General features: G+C 42.7%; 1 protein-coding gene across 1 annotated transcript in view; it reads right to left on the minus strand.

Annotated features, from left to right (window-relative positions):
- Positions 1 to 16,413: 16,413 nt before the first annotated feature.
- The window catches only part of GRK7 (G protein-coupled receptor kinase 7), a 34,347-nt gene continuing 31,165 nt past the window's right edge, over positions 16,414 to 19,595 (minus strand). The window contains exon 4 of the mRNA XM_060149161.1: positions 16,414 to 16,750. Coding sequence (XP_060005144.1) covers positions 16,414 to 16,750 — 337 coding nt within the window. The remainder of the gene's footprint in view (positions 16,751 to 19,595) is intronic.

Raw genomic sequence — 19,595 nt, forward strand, 5'->3', positions numbered from 1 at the left:
TGCTTTCCCTGTCCAGTAATGTTTTCCCCTGCTATTGTGAGCGCTTTCATTGTTTTAAGCAAATAATAGTCCAGGAGCTGCCAGGACTTTTTCTTTTTGACAGGAAGACCCCAGGAAGAGCTGTCCATTAGTAACCATTCACAACATACAATTGCTGCGTGTCTATCGTCGTTTCCAGTGCTGCGGAAGAGCTAAAAGTTTGGACGTCCAGCTCTAACTAGATTAAGGAGGGGGAAATCACAAACATTGTCCCCTCAGATTCTACCCGGAGAGGGTTTGCTTTGAGAATAGTAGTTTCTGGGACCTCCTTGGCGGTCCAGTGGTTAGGACTTCGCCTTTCAATGCAGGGGCGGGTTTGATCCCTGGTCGCGGAGCTAAGATCCCACATGCCTCGCGGCCAAAAAACCAAAACATAAAATAGAAGCAATATTGTAACAAGCTCAATAAAGACTTTAAAAATGGTCCACATCAAAAAACTCTTGAAAAAAAGAAGGAATAGTAGTTTCTGTTATCGATCAGAAAAGAAGTTTAAGGAACATGAAGTTCCATAAAAATCCTTCCATTAGGAGGAAGTGAGCAGTGACAGGCGTGAGGGGAGGTGGAGGTATAGAATGGCAGTGACAAGATTCCAGTCACATGTGTGCTCCTGGAAAACTGGGTGGGGACCAGCCTGGCCTAAAGGAATTTAATTAATTAATTAAGTTATTTATTTATTGGCTGCATTGGGTCTTCGCTGCTGCACGCAGGCTTTCTCTATTTGCGGCGAGCGGGGGCTACTCTTTGTTGTGGTGTGCGGGCTTCTCATTGCCGTGGCTCCTCTTCTGGTGGAGCACGGGCTCTAGGCGCGCTGGCTTCAGTAGTTGTGGCATGCGGGTCAGTAGTTGTCGCTTGCGGGCTCTAGAGCCCAGGCTCCGTAGTTGTGGCGCACGGGCTTAATTCCTCCGTGGCATGTGGGATCTTCCCGAACCAGGGCTTGAACCCGTGTCCCCTGCATTGGCAGGTGGATTCTTAACCACTGAGCCACAAGGGAAGTCCCTGAAAGGAATTATTGGTTCAGTTTCCCTTCCAGGATTAAAAATAAATGATGTGCTGGTAATCCATGGTTAAATTCGGGTTTTGGACGTTATTTGTCTGGATTTGAATCTGGGATCTTCAAAGTATTTGCTGTGTGTCCTTTGTCTAGTTACTTCACCTCTTAGTGCCTTTGTTTTTTTCTTCTCTGTCGCTTTAGCTTTTATTTTTAGTAAAGTGGTACATATCCATTATTTTAAAAAGTCAAATTGTTCTACAAGGTCAATTGTGAAAAACACAGCTCTCTGGTCCCTTTCTCCCTCTATTCCTACTTCCCAAAGATAACCCATTTCATCTATTTTAGCTGCTTCTTTGAGTGTATCCATATTGCTAAATAATTTTTTTTTTTTTCGGTACGTGGGCCTCTCACTTTTGTGGCCTCTCCCATTGCGGAGCACAGGCTGCGGACGCACAGGCTCAGCGGCCATGGCTCACGGGCCCAGCTGCTTTGCGGCATGTGGGATCCTCCCAGACCTGGGCATGAACCCGTGTCCCCTGCATCGGCAGGCAGACTCTCAACCACTGTGTCACCAGGGAAGCCCTAAATAATTTATTTTTAATAAATCTTTTTTTTCTGATTGAATACCCTGTGTGAAGGATGAAGATTTCGTCCTCTTACTCGCTCCTTTAAACCACATACATACATCCCTCCCCCAGCCTCCTGTATATAATTTTTAGTTTGATCTATATTCAGTTTTTAGATTATTGTGGCTGACAAGTGCCTTCTCAAATGTAAAATGGGGAGGGACCAAATAATGAATCATGAAAAACATGGAGTAAGTGCTCAACAGATATTAGCTACTGTTATTAGGCTACATCATTGTAATAAGCCTTCTGTAGCACAGAAATTCCAGAAAGTTTTCGATTAACTGTACGACCTTGGGGCTGAATTTTCTCATCTGTAAAATTCAGAAGCTGGATCAGATAAGGCCTGAACTGACCTTAAAGATCTCAAATTACATTCTTTGCATTTTCCTAATGGAAATACTGAATCATACATCCTAGTAGTACCTGTTCCTGATACATGGCAACCTAGCAACAATCAGGCTGAGGAGGTGACTGGCCACCAAGCCTTTGATTCTAATAGTTTTCTATTATCTTATCAGAAGATCACAGCCCATGGTTCATGAGAGTGCAATCTGGTATAACATTCCTGGAAGTCAATCTGGCAATATTTATCCAAAGCCTTAAAATTATGTATACCCCCAAATTCCATTTCTAGGAGTTTATCCTAGGACAAAGATAAATAATAATTAGAGATGTTGCAAGATAGCTACAAGGATGTTCATTACAGGATTATTTATAATAAGGAAAAACTAAAAAAATAGTGATAATCAAAACAGAGGATTGGTTAAATTATGGTGCATCTATGGAATGAAATGCAGTTGTAAAAATGATTAACAAGGAATTTTTTGACACGGGAAGATGTTGATAATGCATTGTTAAATGGAAAACACATTCTCAAACAATATATATACTGTGACCCCAGAGTGGTTAAAAACCAATGTTTATCTGTCCACCACAGTCCACCAAATCTACCAAATATATAACCAGTCCGCTAAATGTATCCACCAAAATCTACCAAAATATAAATGGTTTGCTTAAGACAGTGTTTCTTTTTTGTATTTGGTTTTTTACTAATTTTATCCATTGAATATATTTTTTCTGAACTTTTAGTTTTGGAAAAATTAAAACATAAACAAAAAATAGAAAAAATTGTGATAGCCCCCCTCTTCACTATCTACCCATCACTGAATTTCAGTAATTTTTAACCCATGATCAATCTTGCTTCATCTTGTATTACTTTCTAATAGAAAAAAAAAATGTTACTTAGACTTTTTTTCAAGACTCTCACCTTATAAGAGGAATTACTGTTCATTTCACCCCAACTACAGGACAAATAATAAAGAAATTAGCTCAAGATTCATAGTGGTCCAGTGGCATTTTTAATCATATCAGGAGCAAGTAAGAGCAATTCTGCACAGACCTAGGCCGGGTCTTTACCAGGCAACCATACCAGTCAAGAGTAGCTTCTGGTACAAGTACAGAAACCCACGGCTACCAAGTGAAGTGGGAAGCAATTGGCTTTTGTGATCCCATGCGAGTGGGAGTGGGGGGCAGACAGAGGTAAAGTGTCCCTGGGGACTTAGGGAATTTCCTGGCGGTCCATTGGTTAGTGTCTCAGGAGCCTAATGCTCCTCTCATGCCTCTGACCTAAGTCACAGGAGCAGCAGCTCACAGGCTCTCAGCAAATGATAAGGGGAGTCCCGCTGCTGTCAGTCACACAACCTCGAGTGGCCTCTGTCTGGTAGGCCTTGGGTCAAGTCACTTCCCTATGACCAGAGGGCAGAGAGCCGGGGCCACACTGAGATCGTTAGAGGTTCTCACTATAATATTAACAGCAACAGCTTCTCAATGTAAAGCACCTGCTCTGTGCCAGGCACTGTCTAAACACTATGTATAGATACACTCATTGGAGCCTCACAACAACCCTAAGATGTAGGTGCTAGTATTAGCATCATTACCCTATTTTAGAGATGGGAAAAGCGAAGGCAAAAAAAAGAAAAGAAAAAATCAAGCAACTCGTCCAAGGTTGTATAACTAGTAAGTGACAGAACAGGATTCAAACCCAAGCAGCCTGGCCCTAGGTGCGGTGAGCCCCTCTGTGATTCTATCGCTTGAGATTCTGAGCACCAAAAGCATTGTGCCTCTGGCCATATATAATCCAAATCCAAATCACACTAAATTCTGAAGGAGGGTAAGAAATTAAAAAAATTTTTCCTATGACGACTATGATTTTTTTTTTTTTTTTTTGCGGTAGGCGGGCCTCTCACTGTTGTGGCCTCTCCCATTGCGGAGCACAGGCTCCTGACGCGCAGGCTCAGCGGCCATGGCTCACGGGCCCAGCCGCTCCGCGGCATGTGGGATCTTCCCGGACCGGGGCTCGAACCCGCGTCCCCTGCATCGGCAGGCGGGCTCTCAACCACTGCGCCACCAGGGAAGCCCGACGACTATGATTTTTGCTATTGCATGTTTTTCTCATGGTTCTGGTGCTGGTGCCCTAAGTAAATAACGCTTTGTCTGTCACTTGGATAACCGGCCTCAAGGTTTGGAAAGGGATTTCAGGTGGGCAGAGTGCACAGATGTAGTTCTACCAGCCAAAGTTGTGTTGGGTGTCTCCTGCCCCCCACAGGGTGTCCTCCAGTCCCCTTTGGGGACTCACTTTGGAAGCTTTGGCAGCAGCTGTAGGCCTGACAGCCCACTTTTTTTTTTTAAAGGGTGATTCAGGGAATTCCCTGGCAGTCCATTGGTTAGGACTCAGCGCTCTCACTGCTGTGGCCCGGGTTCAATCCCTGGTTGGGGAACTAAGATCCCACAAGCTGTGTGGCGTGGCAAAAGAAAAGAGGGTGATTCAAATGTTCAATGTCTTTATTGGGGTGGTGGTTACACAGTTTTATACCTAATACAAAATTCATCAAGTTGAACACTTAATGGTGAAGTTTCAACCATTTTAGATTTATTTTTTACTGAAGTGACATTGGTTTATAACACTATCCAAGTTTCATGTGTGCAACATTATATTTCTACTTCTGGATACCCTGCAGTGTACTCACCACCAAAAATTTAGCTTCCATCTGTCGTCACACAGTTGATCCCCTTTACCCATCTCACCCTCCTCCGCACCTCCTGCCCCTTCCCCTCTGGTAAGCGCTCCTCTGTTCTCTGCTTCTATGCGTTTGTTTTCTGACAGCCCACTTCTGTAAGAGCATGATATGCATTCCTCTGGATTTCCATCTATTTCCAACTTCTCTCTTGTATTCTTTAAGTGCGTTTGGCAGCAAGTAACCAGAATCTTGACTATTTGTGCAAATCTAAGCGTTAAGAGGCCTATTATCTTCTTCTGAAGTCTGAGGGTGGTAGCTTTGACAGCTCAATAGTATCATCAAGAACCCAGGCCCTGGGAATTCCCTGGTGGTCCAGTGGTTAGCACTCTGTGTTCTCAAGGTCAAGGGTCTGAGGCAAGGCTGGAAAAAAAAAAAAAAAGAAAAGAACCCAGGCTCTTCCATCTTGCCACTCTGCCTCATGTGTTAGCAGTTATCTTCAAGCTCATACACTATGGTCTCAAGATGGCCACCTAGGGCAAGGCATCATGGTCCTCTTCTAACTTAAACATTAAAAAAGAAATGGGCAGGGCTTCCCTGGTGTTGCAGTGGTTGAGAGTCCACCTGCTGATGCAGGGGATGAGGGTTCGTACCCCAGTCCGTGAAGATCCCACATGCCGTGGAGTGGTTGGGCCTGTGAGCCATGGCTGCTGAGCCTGTGTGTCCAGAGCCTGTGCACCGAAACGGGAGAGGCCACAACAGTGAGAGGCCTGCGTACCGCTAAAAAAAAAAAAAAAAAAAAGAAGTGGGCAAAAGGGCTTCTTTTTCATGTGGTTCTTTTTATTTAGAACAATGACCAAAAAATCCATCCAAAAGCATTTCAACAGGCATCTGTTTACTTCTCATTGGCCAGGAAGAGGTCACATGACTGTGCCTAGACCAATTATTGGCAAAGGGGATGCTGGGCTTAGACCAATCATGATTCATCCCCTAGGCAAGGGCATGCAGCTTCCCTGAGCGATATTTGGCATCCGTGTGCAATGAAGAAGAAGAGGTGGCTGTTGGGTAGGCTGCCATATAACCTCTTTCTCCTTCTTCTCATGTCCTTCCTCCCAAAAGTCCTAAAAAAAACCCCTGCCCTCCCCTAGGGCAGGGTCGAGGTCAGGATTGGAGAATAGGGGGCATTGTTTGCTAATTAACACAATTTATAGTTATTCCTTTGCAGAATAATTGACCTCTGTATTTTCCTAATTCTCCTAAAGCCTCAGAAAGTTCTTTAATTCCAAGGCCAGAAAAAATATGTTGTACCTTGTATTAGTTTCCTATGTCTTCTGTAACAAATTACCACAAAGTTGATGACTTAACACAAATGTATTCACTTATAGCTCTGGATTCCAGAAATCCACAATCTGTTTCACTGGGCTAAAAGTCAAGTTGTTGGCTGGACTGGTTGCTTCTTGAGAATCCAGGGAGAATCCATTTCCTTGCTTTATTCAGTTTCTGGTAGCTCAGTGCCCCTTCCGCCATCTTCAATGTGGGTAATTCCACCAATGGCATCTGCTTCCCTATATCCCACAGCCCTCTCTGACGGACTCTTGCATCCCCCTTAGAAGGAGGGTTGCAATTATTAATGCAGGATAATCTCCGTATCTAAAGATCCTTTTTTTTTTTTTTTTCCACTTTGTCTCCAAGACCTAAAACTGAAAGCCACCAGTCAGTCAGTCACGTGGTGCTGGAACTCCTGTAGCACTGGAATGGAACTGACAGCCACAGGCAGACTCGAGATTCTTAATCACATCTGCAAAGTCCCTTTTGCCATGTAAGGTTAACACTGACCAGGAATTAGGACATGAATATCTCCGGGGGCTATTAATCAGCCTACCACCCACCCTAATACCTGATCCTCCAATCTTAACAGTTTCTGAAGGGGGAACTTACTAGGCAGGAGGGAGTTCTAATGTCTTCTTAGTGACATTCAGCAGCCCAGCAGCTCATAAGTGTGGTCTTGGGGTCTATGGCTTAAGTTTGTGGCAGATGCTTGGGGTGATGTTTGTGCCTGAAGGAAAGAACTCCTAGCAGAAGGAAGTCTCTCTTGGGAACCTGTGGGGGACACTTTTAACTCTGTGCGTCTTGTATTTTTGCAGATGAATGAATCACATTTGCTTTAAGTCAGTGCACGTGGAAGAGGTGGCAGATCCCATTAACGTGAAAAAACTTCCATCAAATCACATGCCCACATTAGCTTCGTCACATTTTTAATGAACCCTTGCTGTGGAGTGATGATTCCACAGGACCTCTTAGGACGTTAAGTAAAGTTTTGTAGTGAACTTACAGACCACTTGGACCATTTTCCTCTCCCTGCCTTTCTTTCCTTTTGTTCTGGTTTTGGTGGTTGCCCCTCTTTCACGTTCTCTTACGGTCCTCTTTCAGATGTTGGTAGCCTTGCATCCAGCTTTTCCTGGCATTTCTCAGCTTCTCTGGCTGGTGAGTATCTCCCATGGGCAGTGGCTTGTGACTTTCGTTGGTTTCTCCCCTACAGCCTTGCTCACCCCCTGCAAATGGAAGCAAGTCTTGGGGCAGAACTTGTGGGGTGCCGGGCAGAGTCATAACTTAACCAGACACAGTATGTTCCAGGGACAAGTCAGTGAAAAGCTGATAATGCTTAACAACCCTCTCCCCAGAAAAAAACAAACCTGATTTGTAGGATTTGCCAATTTTCGTGACGGCAGATACACCCACTGCTGTCCAATCCAAGCTACTGAGGTCACCTAGACCGTGGAGTTGGGGAGAGATGCACACACCACGGGGCCAGTGCAGACATGTCCTCCTGACACAATATTTCAATAGTCCGCCTCTTCCGAAACAGGGAAGAACTAGTCAAACACATTCTCTCTGGAATTTTTTCTAAAGGAAACCTTCCATGCTCTCACATTCTCCCCGAGTTAGTCTTTGGTGCAAGGGTATGATTAGAAGTAAGCTTTGATGTGGAATTGCACTTTGCTTTTAGTCTTTCCCACTGTCCCTCCTTCTTCCTTGTGTCAAGGGATGCTGGCTTATAGTCACTTTTACTGGCAAGATGGTCACCATGCCAGGGAGGAAAAGGGCTAAATATAGGCGATCCAGCTCCTGTGTGTCTCACGTGGTACACACAAGAAAATTCCAACTTAATGTAAATTAAGGTGAATTAGCTGAGCTATCTTTTCATAAAAGAAAGGGGGGTGGGTGGGAGATGTGAGCAGATAGAGTACATCATTTAAGTGCTAAGAATCCAGAGACCACTTAATGGCTTTGGCCCTCTTCTTAAATTCCTGTTCCAAAATGGAACGGATTTATTTCTTTTCCTTTCTGCAGCCCTGCACACAATGGGGTAGGGCACAGTGAGTGACAAAGTGACCCCAAGTGCACGGTAGGAGGGAGAGGCAAGGTGGCCAGAGAGTCTACAAACCGCAGGTGAGTCTTAAGTGACTTAGAATTGATCAAGCACTCAACTGTGACAGGAAATGCCAACATCGTCATAAAGTAATCATAATCATGAAAACTCCACATGTCTGGGCCAAGCTCTGCCCTGCGGTATGTGCTGTGCTGTTTTATGGGCCTAGCCCGGAATACAACGAGGCAGAGGCCAGGGCCGGAGGGCACCCCGCTCCCTGGGAAGAGAGGTGCAGACAAGGGCATCCGAATGTTTGTTTGGTTGAGCTGCTGTTTCACCATTGTTCGCCTCGTTACCAGTTATGACACGTGCCAGAGCAGGCTTTGCCCCCTTCATTCCACTGGCATTTGTTAAAACAACATTCACCAAGATCTGATCCGGATGTGTCTTTTGGCCTGCCTGTAACTTTCCACTTTCAGGGAGAGGTAACGAGGAGTTTACAAGTCTTGATTTCACAGCTTTTTAAGGACAAGGATTTTAAAGCATAAACCTGGGAGAAATTTTATTTTTTATTTTTTTATTTCTTGGCCACGCCGCGCAGCATGTGGGATCTTAGTTCCCCGACCACGCATTGAACCCGTGCCCCCTGCAGTGGAAGCTCGGAGTCTTAACCACTGGACCACTAGGGAAGTCCCTGGGAGAAATTTCTTAAAGAGGAAAGGAAGAAGGGAAACTGAATTTCAGGTCTTAACTACCTACCCCCTGGGCATTGTGCTTCCGAGTCCTTGGCATCAGTTAAAGTATGATAAGAGAAGGAAGAAAAATTACTGATCGTGGGACTTTCCTGATGGTGCAGTGGTTAAGAATCCACCTGCCAACGCAAGGGACGTGGGTTCCATCCCTTGTCTGGGGAGATCCCACATGCCGCGGAGCAACTAAGTCCCTGCGCCACAACTACTGAGTCCACGCACCACGACTACTGAAGCCTGCACACATAGAGCCTGTGCTCTGCCGCAAGAGAAGCCACCACAGTGAGAAGCCTGCACACTGCAACGAAGACCCAACGCAGCCAAAAATAAATAAAAATTAAAAAATATATTGATCGATATTGCCTAATAGAGATCCAGCCAAAAGGGGACATGTTCTGGACGTGCGTGGTCTGTCTTGGGTGGTATTCCCATCTCCTACAACAAGGCCTAGCATATGGTAAGGCCTCAATTAGAATTTGTTGTATGAATGAATGTAGATGATTGTGAAGATGCAGAGAAATAAAGAAATGTAGCTTCGAAAGGATTTTGCTAAGCATCTACACCTGAGCTGTCTAGGACACAGGCCCAGAGTTAGGGTGAGGGGAATGAAAGGTCTAAGGTACAGAACTGAAGGAGGCACCCACTTCCAGTTTTATGCAAGTTTCAAGGCTGCACTTACTGGCATGATCCTGAGAGTGAGTGCCATCTTACATGTCCTAAATATTGTGCCCTACTGCCTCACTCACCTCACTCCTATCCCCGCCCTGCTAGTCCATTTAGAACTGACAAAATATATTTAAAAAAATTATTTCCCCTTTGGGCTTGGTCCGCTAGCTCTGCTCTGAAACACAGGAGATGTTTTAGGGAATAGGAACAGAGGCTGTTCTTACCTAGGAAACCAGTGACCACACAGCCAAGAGCTGTCAGGTAGACCCGGGTTTACTCAGCACTTACTGTGTACTTAGATAAGTCCGTTAACCTCCGGAGCTTTCCTTCTTCATCCATAAAATGCAGATAAGAATACCCACTTCACAGGATGATTGTGAGCATTGGGAGTAATATACAAAAAGTGCCAAGTGCAGCACCCGGCACATAGTAAGTGCTCAATAAATGGGAGTCTTTATTGTGTTACTATTGGTGGTGATGCTGGCGATGCCGCTTAGCCAACTCTTTAGGTGAAATACAGCACACATATGCACTCGTCGAAAAAGATTCAGGTGGACTTCTGAAGCTGTCTTTGGTTCTTGTGGCTCCTGGCTCTCTCCTCTCTGCTTCTTCTTCCCTGATAGCATCCCCTGCTGTATGCAGGAACTGTGGGCATGGCAGGAATGTGTGTGACAGCTGGCCATGCAGACAGGAGAGGCAGGGTGAGGAGAATAGGTTTAAAAATATAGACTAGTCAGCTGGCCCCATGCACCTCAACCAAACTCCCTGGGAAATGCTAGTGGCTTTCCGGCCTCACCACCGCTCCCACCAGCCCTCTGTTTAGGGGCTCTGCTCTCTGCTGTGTGTTTCATAAGAGAACAAAAAGACAGAGGGCTCTTGCTGAGAATTTTGCTTATGGAAGCAGAATTTTTAAAATGTGCCCCAGGTTCCATGATGGCATTGTGACATTCTGCCTTGTGTTAATGGATAATTCTCCAAAAAAAAGGGTAAAATCATGACTGTCATACAGAAATAAAAATGAAAACATGTTAAAGATTTTATTTAACTCTTTAAGGAGGAAACTGGCATTTCAACCAGTTCAGAGAAGCAATAAAACCCACAGATTTATATGGGGTAAAGGAATGTTGGAACGAACGAGCAAATGGACATAAAATTGGCTTAAGGGGAGTTATAGGCTGAATTGTGTCTCCCCAAATTCATGTGTTAAAGTCCTAACCCTCAGGTACCTCGGACTGTGACTGTATTTGCAGATAAGTTCTTTAAAGAGGTAATCAAGTTAAAATGAGGTCATTAGGGTGGGCCTTAATCCAATATGACTGTTGTCCTTATAAGGAGAAGAAATTAGGACACAGACCCACACAGAAGGAGAACCCTGAGACAGAAGGTGCCCATCTAGAAATCAAGGAAGGACAGAGGCCTCATAAGAAACCAATCCCAATGACACATTGATCTCAGACTTCTAGCCTCCAGAACTGAGATAAACTTCGGTTGTATAAACCACCCAGCACTTTGTTATCATAGCCCTAACAAACTAATTCAGTGGGGAAGCGTTATTTGAACATCTATAGACAAGAATTAATTAACATCCCAATTAGTTATCTATAATTTATAGAGTTGTAAAATAGCTCTGTTTGAATCAGATAACCCAGCCAGTTTAATAATGAGACTTATTTACAACTACAATCAGTAAACTACAGCTTGTGGGTCAAATCCAGCTCCACCACCTGTTTTTGTAAATAAAGCTTTATTGGCACACAGACAGAGTTGGTCCTTTCCCTTGTCTGTGGCTGCTTTCCCACTACAAAGGCAGAGTTAAGTAGTTGTCATCTGCAAAGTCTAAAATATTTACTATCTGGTCTTTTTCAGAAAAAGTTTGTAGATCTTCCTCTAGAAAATGCATCATTTCCCACTGAAGCACAATTTCCTTACAGTTGGAATGTCCTTCAAGGTCATCCAGTCCAGGGGGTTCCAGATTTTGAAATCTCATGCATCAGTAAAATTTCAAAAAAATACTTGAGGAATAGTCACTTGTCTTCAATTTTTACTTCTGTCAAATATCAACTACTTCATAAAAGAAGACATTTCAGCTATGTGATAAAATAAGATATTTTGAAGAGCGTAGCGCCTGAAAGACTCACTGCATTGTCCTTTCTTTTTTTTCTTTGAGGTTTGGTAAAACCTTTGCCACCAACTAGCCACAGTTCATGGTCTGGATTGTGGGACCACGAATCTGGCTCAACCTTAGACACCAACTGCTGGCTTTGTCCAGGGAGACTCTGCTGGCTCAGACCAGGAGTCCTGGACTTACTCCTGGTACCCAGGCTAGTTCATGTCTTTCGGCCAGGAAGGAGGTCCTCAGGGTCTGGTTATTGCCAGAGCCAGCCTGGGCACACATCCAGCTCCAATTATGACAGGGCCTGCCTTGCTTTAAAAAATATATTTTTTCTTTTTTTTTTTTTTTACATATTTATTGGAGTATAATTGCTTTACAATGGTGTGTTAGTTTCTACTTTATAACAAAGTGAATCAGTTATACATATACATATGTTCCTATATCTCTTCCCTCTTGCATCTCCCTCCCTCCCACCCCTTTAGGTGGTCACAAAGCACCGAGCTGATCTCCCTGTGCTATGCGGCTGCTTCCCACTAGCTATCTACCTTATGTTTGGTAGTGTATATATGTCCATGCCACTCTCTCGCTTTGTCATAGCTTCCCCTTCCCGCTCCCCATATCCTCAAGTCCATTCTCTGGTAGGTCGGTGTCTTTATTCCTGTCTTACTCCTAGGTTCTTCATGACATTTTTTAAAAAATATATATTTTTTCTTGATTTTTAAAAGAAAGATATGTTCAGTGCAGAAAACTTAGGAAAAAATGGAAAGAACAAAACTCATCTCTACCCAGAGAGATATAAAAGTTTAGTGATACACAGGGTGAACAAAAGTGCTTTCCAATCTAAAAAGTTTAAAGGGGCAAAACCCAGCATATCTCCCCGAAATGAGGCCTGGCACATGGCAGGCACCAATATTTATTGAAAGAATAATTAAACCTAAACGACTGCAATTATTTTTCCCAGATGATCCAAGAAAATTCAGTCTTTTTACTTTTTTGATGATCAAAATGGCTAATATGGTAAATCTTCCAGGTTGGCCTCCCCACCACCAAAAAAATCTTGTATCTATTTTTTTTCTTCTTAAGGCTTATAACTGCCAAGAACAATCATTTAAGAAGCAAGTATTATATATTTTCACTATTTTCATCATGTTTTACTGTCCAAAAATTAACATCAGTTAAACTGCCCTAATGATAAACACAATATAATAATAATGATCTTTAAAAATCGATGTAGTATTCTCTCTGATTTCTTTTTCTTTCTTTCTTTTTTTTTTTTGGCTGCACCGCACAACTTGTGGGATCATAGTTCCCCGACCAGGGATTGAACCCAGGCCAGTGCAGTGCCCAGTGAAAGTGCACTGGGTGAAAGTGAAAGTGAAAGTGCACATCGGTTAGAGCCCTAATCACTGGACTTCCAGGGAATTCCCTCAATGACTTCAAATGAGCAATTCCTAAGAAGCAAAGTTTAAATCATTCAATTATTTCACATTCATGCCTGGTCACCTAAATGAGAAACAGCTTGAATTTGATATTCAAAGTAAACAATTGAGAATACTTTTTAAACTCTTTATGGCTTACAATCCTAAAATTGGGGACTTCCCTGGCGGTCCAGTGGTTAGGACTCTGTGCTTCCACTGCAGGGGCATAGGTTCAATCCCTGGTGGGGGAATTAAGATTTAGCATGCCTCGCGGTGTGGCCGATAAAAGAAGAAAAATTACACCTAAAATCAATCATTCATCACTGTTTCCTGTGAAAACATCATCCATACCTCCTGCTTTGCAAGGCACTTCTAAGCCCCTTCAAGCGGTTTATTAATTCCATCTACCCCTTTAAGAAACAAACATTTCAAACAATCCCTGACAAACTGGAAGAATAAAAATGACTTCTCCTTGGTTCTTCTTGGTCTGAATAGTTCACTCATATATGTCTGTGTTTCCCCTGATGTTTCATTTTGTTTATATATAAATTTTTCTCTAAAAACATAAGCTCATTTTAACTGTTTAAAAATAAGCAAGTATCATCCCTTTTCAAAAATCACTTCTTTTCTTTGATAAAACATCTGGTTGCATCTTATTTCAGTCTTGAATCCCACCCACAATCTGAGCCAATCCCTTTGCATTGGCTTATTTCTCTCCATCTGTAACATTTAATCTCCATGCTGAGGTCTGTCCCTTACCTGCCCTGCCCTTGTGAGCCTCCTGTACTCTGACTTGGCCCAGGTGGATTCCCACCTGGCATATGATGGGCAGGAGATCTGGGATGGGCCCCCATGTCTCCACTTATTCCAATTAGATTTTTCTTTCATTGTGTGTAAAAAATTTCCTTCTCAACCACTCCCCAGGAACCAGCTCTCTTGCTTCTCTCACCTCCTCTGGAACTTTTAGTGAAGGTTCAGGTCTTAATAGTTTGTCCTTGGACCAGGAATCATTCGACCTGCTGCTACTTACTGACCGTGATCTTCAATTTAGTATGCCTTTACTATATGCAAGTCAAGCACTATGTGCTTCCTATACATTATTTCTATTCTTCACAACAACTCTGCAGAGCTGTGTGACCTTGGACAAGCTACAAAACATCTATGGGCATCAGTTTCCTCTTTTAAAATGTGAATAATAACACCCACAGGAGTCTGCATGCTACACTACACCACAGGGCCTTTCTTAGATGGTTGTCTTATTTCTCTACTGTGTCCCCAACATCACCCAGTGCAGGGCTCAATGTATAACTAGAGCTCAACACATACTTACTTGGTGACTGTTTGAATATAGGTATCTTATTCAATTATTTTCCTGAGTTACTTCTAAAACATGAAACAGATTTGCATTTAAAGTTTATCAAAAGCAGTAGGCATTCACATGAAAGAACCAATGCAAGTAGAAGTCACTTTTTAAAATGTCTGATGTTTATAAAGCTAAATCCTGAGATCTCTACTCTTGGAATGCTCTAGTTAATTGAATTTCTGTTAACTGTTGATTAGGTTTTGTTAAACAGACTTAGAAATTTTTATCAAATTTTAATCTACTTTCTTGCCTTAGGAAGAAGAATCTGCAGGACACACCTGTATTCTGCTTTGGTGATTCAGGACTCTACAGTGTCTCTAGGGTAGGGTTTGGAGCTTCAAGGAGCTCACTGAGGATGGAGGATGAGCAGGTGAGTGGCAGGTGTTCTAACCCAGGACTCAACTCCATGGAGGTTTCTTCCTCCTTGCTCCAGATATGGTTGATGTTGTCTTGTAGTTGAGGATTACTGTTAGCTGGATTCCAGTTAACCAAAAAATTTTTGGCCAGTGTTTTTTGTAATTCTTGGTACCTTTACTCAAGGGACAAAACTTTTAAAATAACTTCAGCCAGGTTTCTCATCTTTGGGCCAAGAGAGATTTCCTTAGGCACACATACATCTTAAAAAAAAAAAAAAAAAAAATATATATATATATATATATATATATACACACACACATACACACACACACACACACACATATATATATGGTCACCCCAGATGTATATTTGTGTCATATATATGTATATATATATATTTTTGGGGGGGTGCCTTAAAATTCTCACTTTGGCTGTGCTTTTGAGAAGTGCTAATTCTCCTATAAAGTGCTGGCTGGGCAGCCACCTGAAATGAGGGCCACTGTTTGTTCAAATCAGTTTCTAAGCCCATATGTCTCCTTCAGGTCTTGAAATAGTCAAGAGATCTACTTCCCAAGATATGTGTGAAGAACTAAAGTGTGCAAGGGCAAGGAAATCTACAAGATGAATACGGATTATCTTCAGTTTCATTTAACTGCAATTGCCAAAGTTATGCATTTTTTTGGGTATTTGAAAAGTTGTTGTCAAAATGTAAGACTGAGGTTTTCAGTAACCAAAACAGGGACCCATATGTAATAACATTTAAATCTGCATGACTGTGGTTCCCAAACTTTGTTGCACACCGGAATCACCCGGGGAGATTTTGAAAATCTAGATGCCCAGGTTGTACTCCAGACCAATTAAAATCTGGGAGTGGGAGTCACATGTTATTATTTTAAAAGATTTCTGGGTGATTCCAAAGTTCAGCAAAGTTTGGGAACTGATGGCATACGGAATTATACAGGTAAGCAATTTGTAGACTACTACCTAAAGAACTCAATTTACAGAATACTTTAATCCCCAGACCTCATGTGTATTTACGTTTAACATGCTTCAACATTATAATGGTAGAGTATTTCAGAAATAATGAAAAGAGACTCTATAAATTAAAAATTATTCTGTAATCTGAAATATTTCCAAAATAGTACAATCCACTCCTTTTTTGCAGGGAGGGGGAAAATCAGAAACATTTATTTCCACGTTCAAAATCCCTTTTATAAGTACAGAAGAAGGAGAAACACTGAAAGATGAAAGGATGAAAAGATATAAACAAAGAAAAACTAAAATGATTGTTTACTAAGAATTGCAAATGCTCGTTTTCTGAGCATACCACAAAGTTCCATTCTCTGTTCTTAGGACTTTGTGTAATTGTCAGGGACATGATGGCAAAGGCTCATGCTTTTAGTTTAGCAAAATAAACCTGAGGGTTCCTTTTCAACCAGGTCTCAGTGAAAACTGAGACTGTACTCTTCTTTATGAAGGAAGAAAGAAAGAATAAAGAAAGGAAGTAAGTTGGGGGGAAGGGAGGAAGGAAGGAAGGAGAGAAAATATGTCTTAGTGGTGAGCTCACCTATCCTTTGAACTGTTTTGTGGTTGAAATGCCCTTCCTGCCTGATCAGTGCTCATTCAACAGATTTTCACGTATTAGGAACATTCGAGGATTATGTCAGCTGAGACTCCTGCTGCCCGTGTGGTAGAGAGAACAACTTATAATAGCAAACATATACCAGACTTAGACGAATTACCCTCCCCGCAACCTGCGGGCCTGTTGGGGTCATTCAATTCGGCAAACAGCCCCGTTTCTATAATCTCTTCCTGCCAAGCTATAGGGACAGCACCTGTTGCAAATCTTTGGAAGAACTGCGTATCTTTATCATCGAATTCAACTCCTCGAACCTCAGAGAAATCTTCAATTTCACCAATATCTTTGGCGTAAACCACTGATGGGTCTGGCACAAATGGAGGCTCAACTAGGCCAGCTTCCAGGCGAGGAAAGTTGATGGTTTTGAAGAAATGGTGTTTCCTGGGATCATCAGACTTTTCTCTGTGAAGAAAGGAGATGGCCAGCTTGAGACACAGTAACAAACCCAAACAGGAACTGTTCTAGCAATTCAAAATATGTGGCCTTGCTTTCCTAGAATACATTTCATTTTAATTGCAGAGACAATATCACATAAAGAACAATTTAGAAAAATAACAACTTTCAAAACCACCCACAGGGAATTCCCTGACGGTCCAGTGGTTAGGACTCCATGCTTTCGCTGCCAAGGGCCTGGATTCGATCCCTAGTTGGGGAACTAAGGTCCCACGAGCCACACGTGGCCAAAAAAAAAAAATTTACCCCACACTTATACTATATGCAGATAGTCGCATTTTCATTGTTTGTAGACCACCTTCACACTTAGATGTAATTCTTTTTTTTTTTTTTCGGTATGCGGGCCTCTCACCGTTGTGGCCCCTCCCGCTGCGGAGCACAGGCTCCGGACGCGCAGGCTCAGCGGCCATGGCTCACGGACCCAGCCGCTCCGCGGCATGTGGGATCTTCCCGGACCAGGGCACGAACCCGTGTCCCCTGCATCGGCAGGCGGACTCCCAACCACCGCGCCACCAGGGAAGCCCCTGGATGTAATTTTTAAACAGCGAAGTAGTTGACATGACTTTTGTTCTTGGTGTTTCATGGAAACACCAGCAAAATTCAGTGGGGTCAGAACCTGCTTGCCTGCAGCTTCCAAGGCGCTCACTGCCTCTTGCTCTGTCCTTCAGGGTTACATAGAACAAGTGTAGCATGTCTCTTCTTACCTGACCGCCACTTACATTTTAAAAGACAGCAGTCAGATCTCCTCACTCTTCATATGACATGATTTCTAGGAGCCCCACCTACCTCCCTCAACTGCCACAGTAATCTTTGAAGACTTTTAAATAATCCATTAGCAATTTTTAGCAGCATAACTGAGCATACATTCGGTGCTCGAGACTACAGTTGTTTGTTATCAAACCCTCCTTCCCCATGCTAGAAATTATTCTAGTATTTGCCTTAGAATATGGGGGAAAAATGTGTGTTTCCAGTTAGTTGTGTAACCTTTTATATTAGTTACCTATTGCTGTGTAACAGATCGCCCCAACATTTAGTGGCTTAAAACAACAAACATTTGGGACTTTCCTGGCGGTCCAGCGGTTAAGATTCTGTGCTCCCAGTGCAGGGGGCCCGGGTTTGAGCCCTGGTCAGGGAACTAGATCCCGCATGCTACAATTAAGAAAGAGTCCACATGCTGCAAATAAGAGTTCACGTGCTGCAACTAAGAGTCCTCATGCTGCAACTAAAGATCCTTCATGCAGCAATGAAGATCCTGTGTACTGCAGCTAAGACCCAGAGCAGCTAAATAAATGAATAAATATTTTAAAAAGGCTTTATTTAAAAAAACAAAAACAAAAACATTTATTATTATCTCACAGTTTCTGTGGGGCAAGAATCTAGACTTGGGTTAACTGGGTGCCTCTGACTCAAGGTCTCTAGAGACATCACAGTAAAGCTGTTGGTCAAGGCTGTGGTCTCATCTGAAGGTTCGACTCGGGTGGGGGGTCAGGGTTGGGTTAATCTGCTTCCAGGCTCACTCATATGGTTATTGGAAAGCCTCCATCCCTCACCATGTGAGCCTCTTCACAGGGCTGCCTGATACCATTGTAACTGTCTTTCTTCAGGACAAATGGTCATAGCAAGAGAGATAGAGAAAGAGCTCAAGATATAAGACACAGTATTTTTATTACCTAATCTTGGAAATGACATCTCATTACTTCTGCCACATTCTACTTGTTAGAAGCAAGTCAGTATGTACAAGTAAGTCCAGCCCATCCTTAAGGGAAGGGGTTACTCAAGGGTGTGGATGGCAGGAGGTAGGGATCTTTGGGGACCATATTAGGGGTGGTCTACCATACACTCCTCTTGGTTCTTCTTGAGTCCAAGTTTTAAAGAAATAAAAAGAGGGCTGTTTTGTGGCATCAGGTTCAAACGATTTTTTTCTCTTTTTCATTTTTTTAAAAAGATTTATTATTTATCATTTATTTATTTAATTTATTTATTTATGGCTGCATCAGGTCTTAGTTGCGGCATGCAGGATCTTCGTTGAGGCATACGGGATCTTTCATCATGGCGCACAGGCTTCTCTCTAGTTGTGGTGTGCAGGTTTTCTCTTCTCTAGTTGTGGCATGCAGGCTGCAGGGAGTGTGGGTTCTCTAGTTGAGGTGCACGAGCTCAGTAGTTGTGGCATGCGGGCTTAGTTGCCCCACGGCATGTAGGATATTAGTTCCCTGACCAGGGATCGAACCCGTGACCCCTGCATTGTAAGGCAGATTATTTACCACTGGACCACCAGGGAAGTCCCCTCTTTTTCTTTTATATGAGTAGGTATGCTGGTCTGACTAAGAGATGTCTTCCTTTTGGAAGAAGTCAATTTCTGTCATAAATCAACCTTAATAAAGTTAATTACATTCATGGTCTTCCCTTTTTCATTTTTGTTCTAGTAATCAGAAAGCTTTTAGGAAAGGGATTGAGGGCTTCCCACATACATCCCCTTCAGAGACTCCCTACTGTGTTTGAGGATTACTGCAGCAGACTCTGTCCAATAAGATGACTAGAGTCTAAACTCAATAATCACGTTACTAATAACAAGTGGAAATGACCAACATTTATGCAGAGCTACTCTCGGCTAACACAACGTTATGCTCTTCACTTACTTTGTCACATTTAACCATCACAACAACCCTATCTGTCTTTTAACTGTATTTTAAACCTCTTTTAACCTCTTTATACTTGCTTTTGCAGTTATAAATAGCTGTGTATCTGAGAAAGCCAGCAAATATAGGTGAATTTTTCAAAGGAAAAATTGTAGTCA

The sequence above is a fragment of the Lagenorhynchus albirostris genome, chromosome 5 (genome assembly GCF_949774975.1).
Source record: "Lagenorhynchus albirostris chromosome 5, mLagAlb1.1, whole genome shotgun sequence".
Taxonomy (NCBI): domain Eukaryota; kingdom Metazoa; phylum Chordata; class Mammalia; order Artiodactyla; family Delphinidae; genus Lagenorhynchus; species Lagenorhynchus albirostris.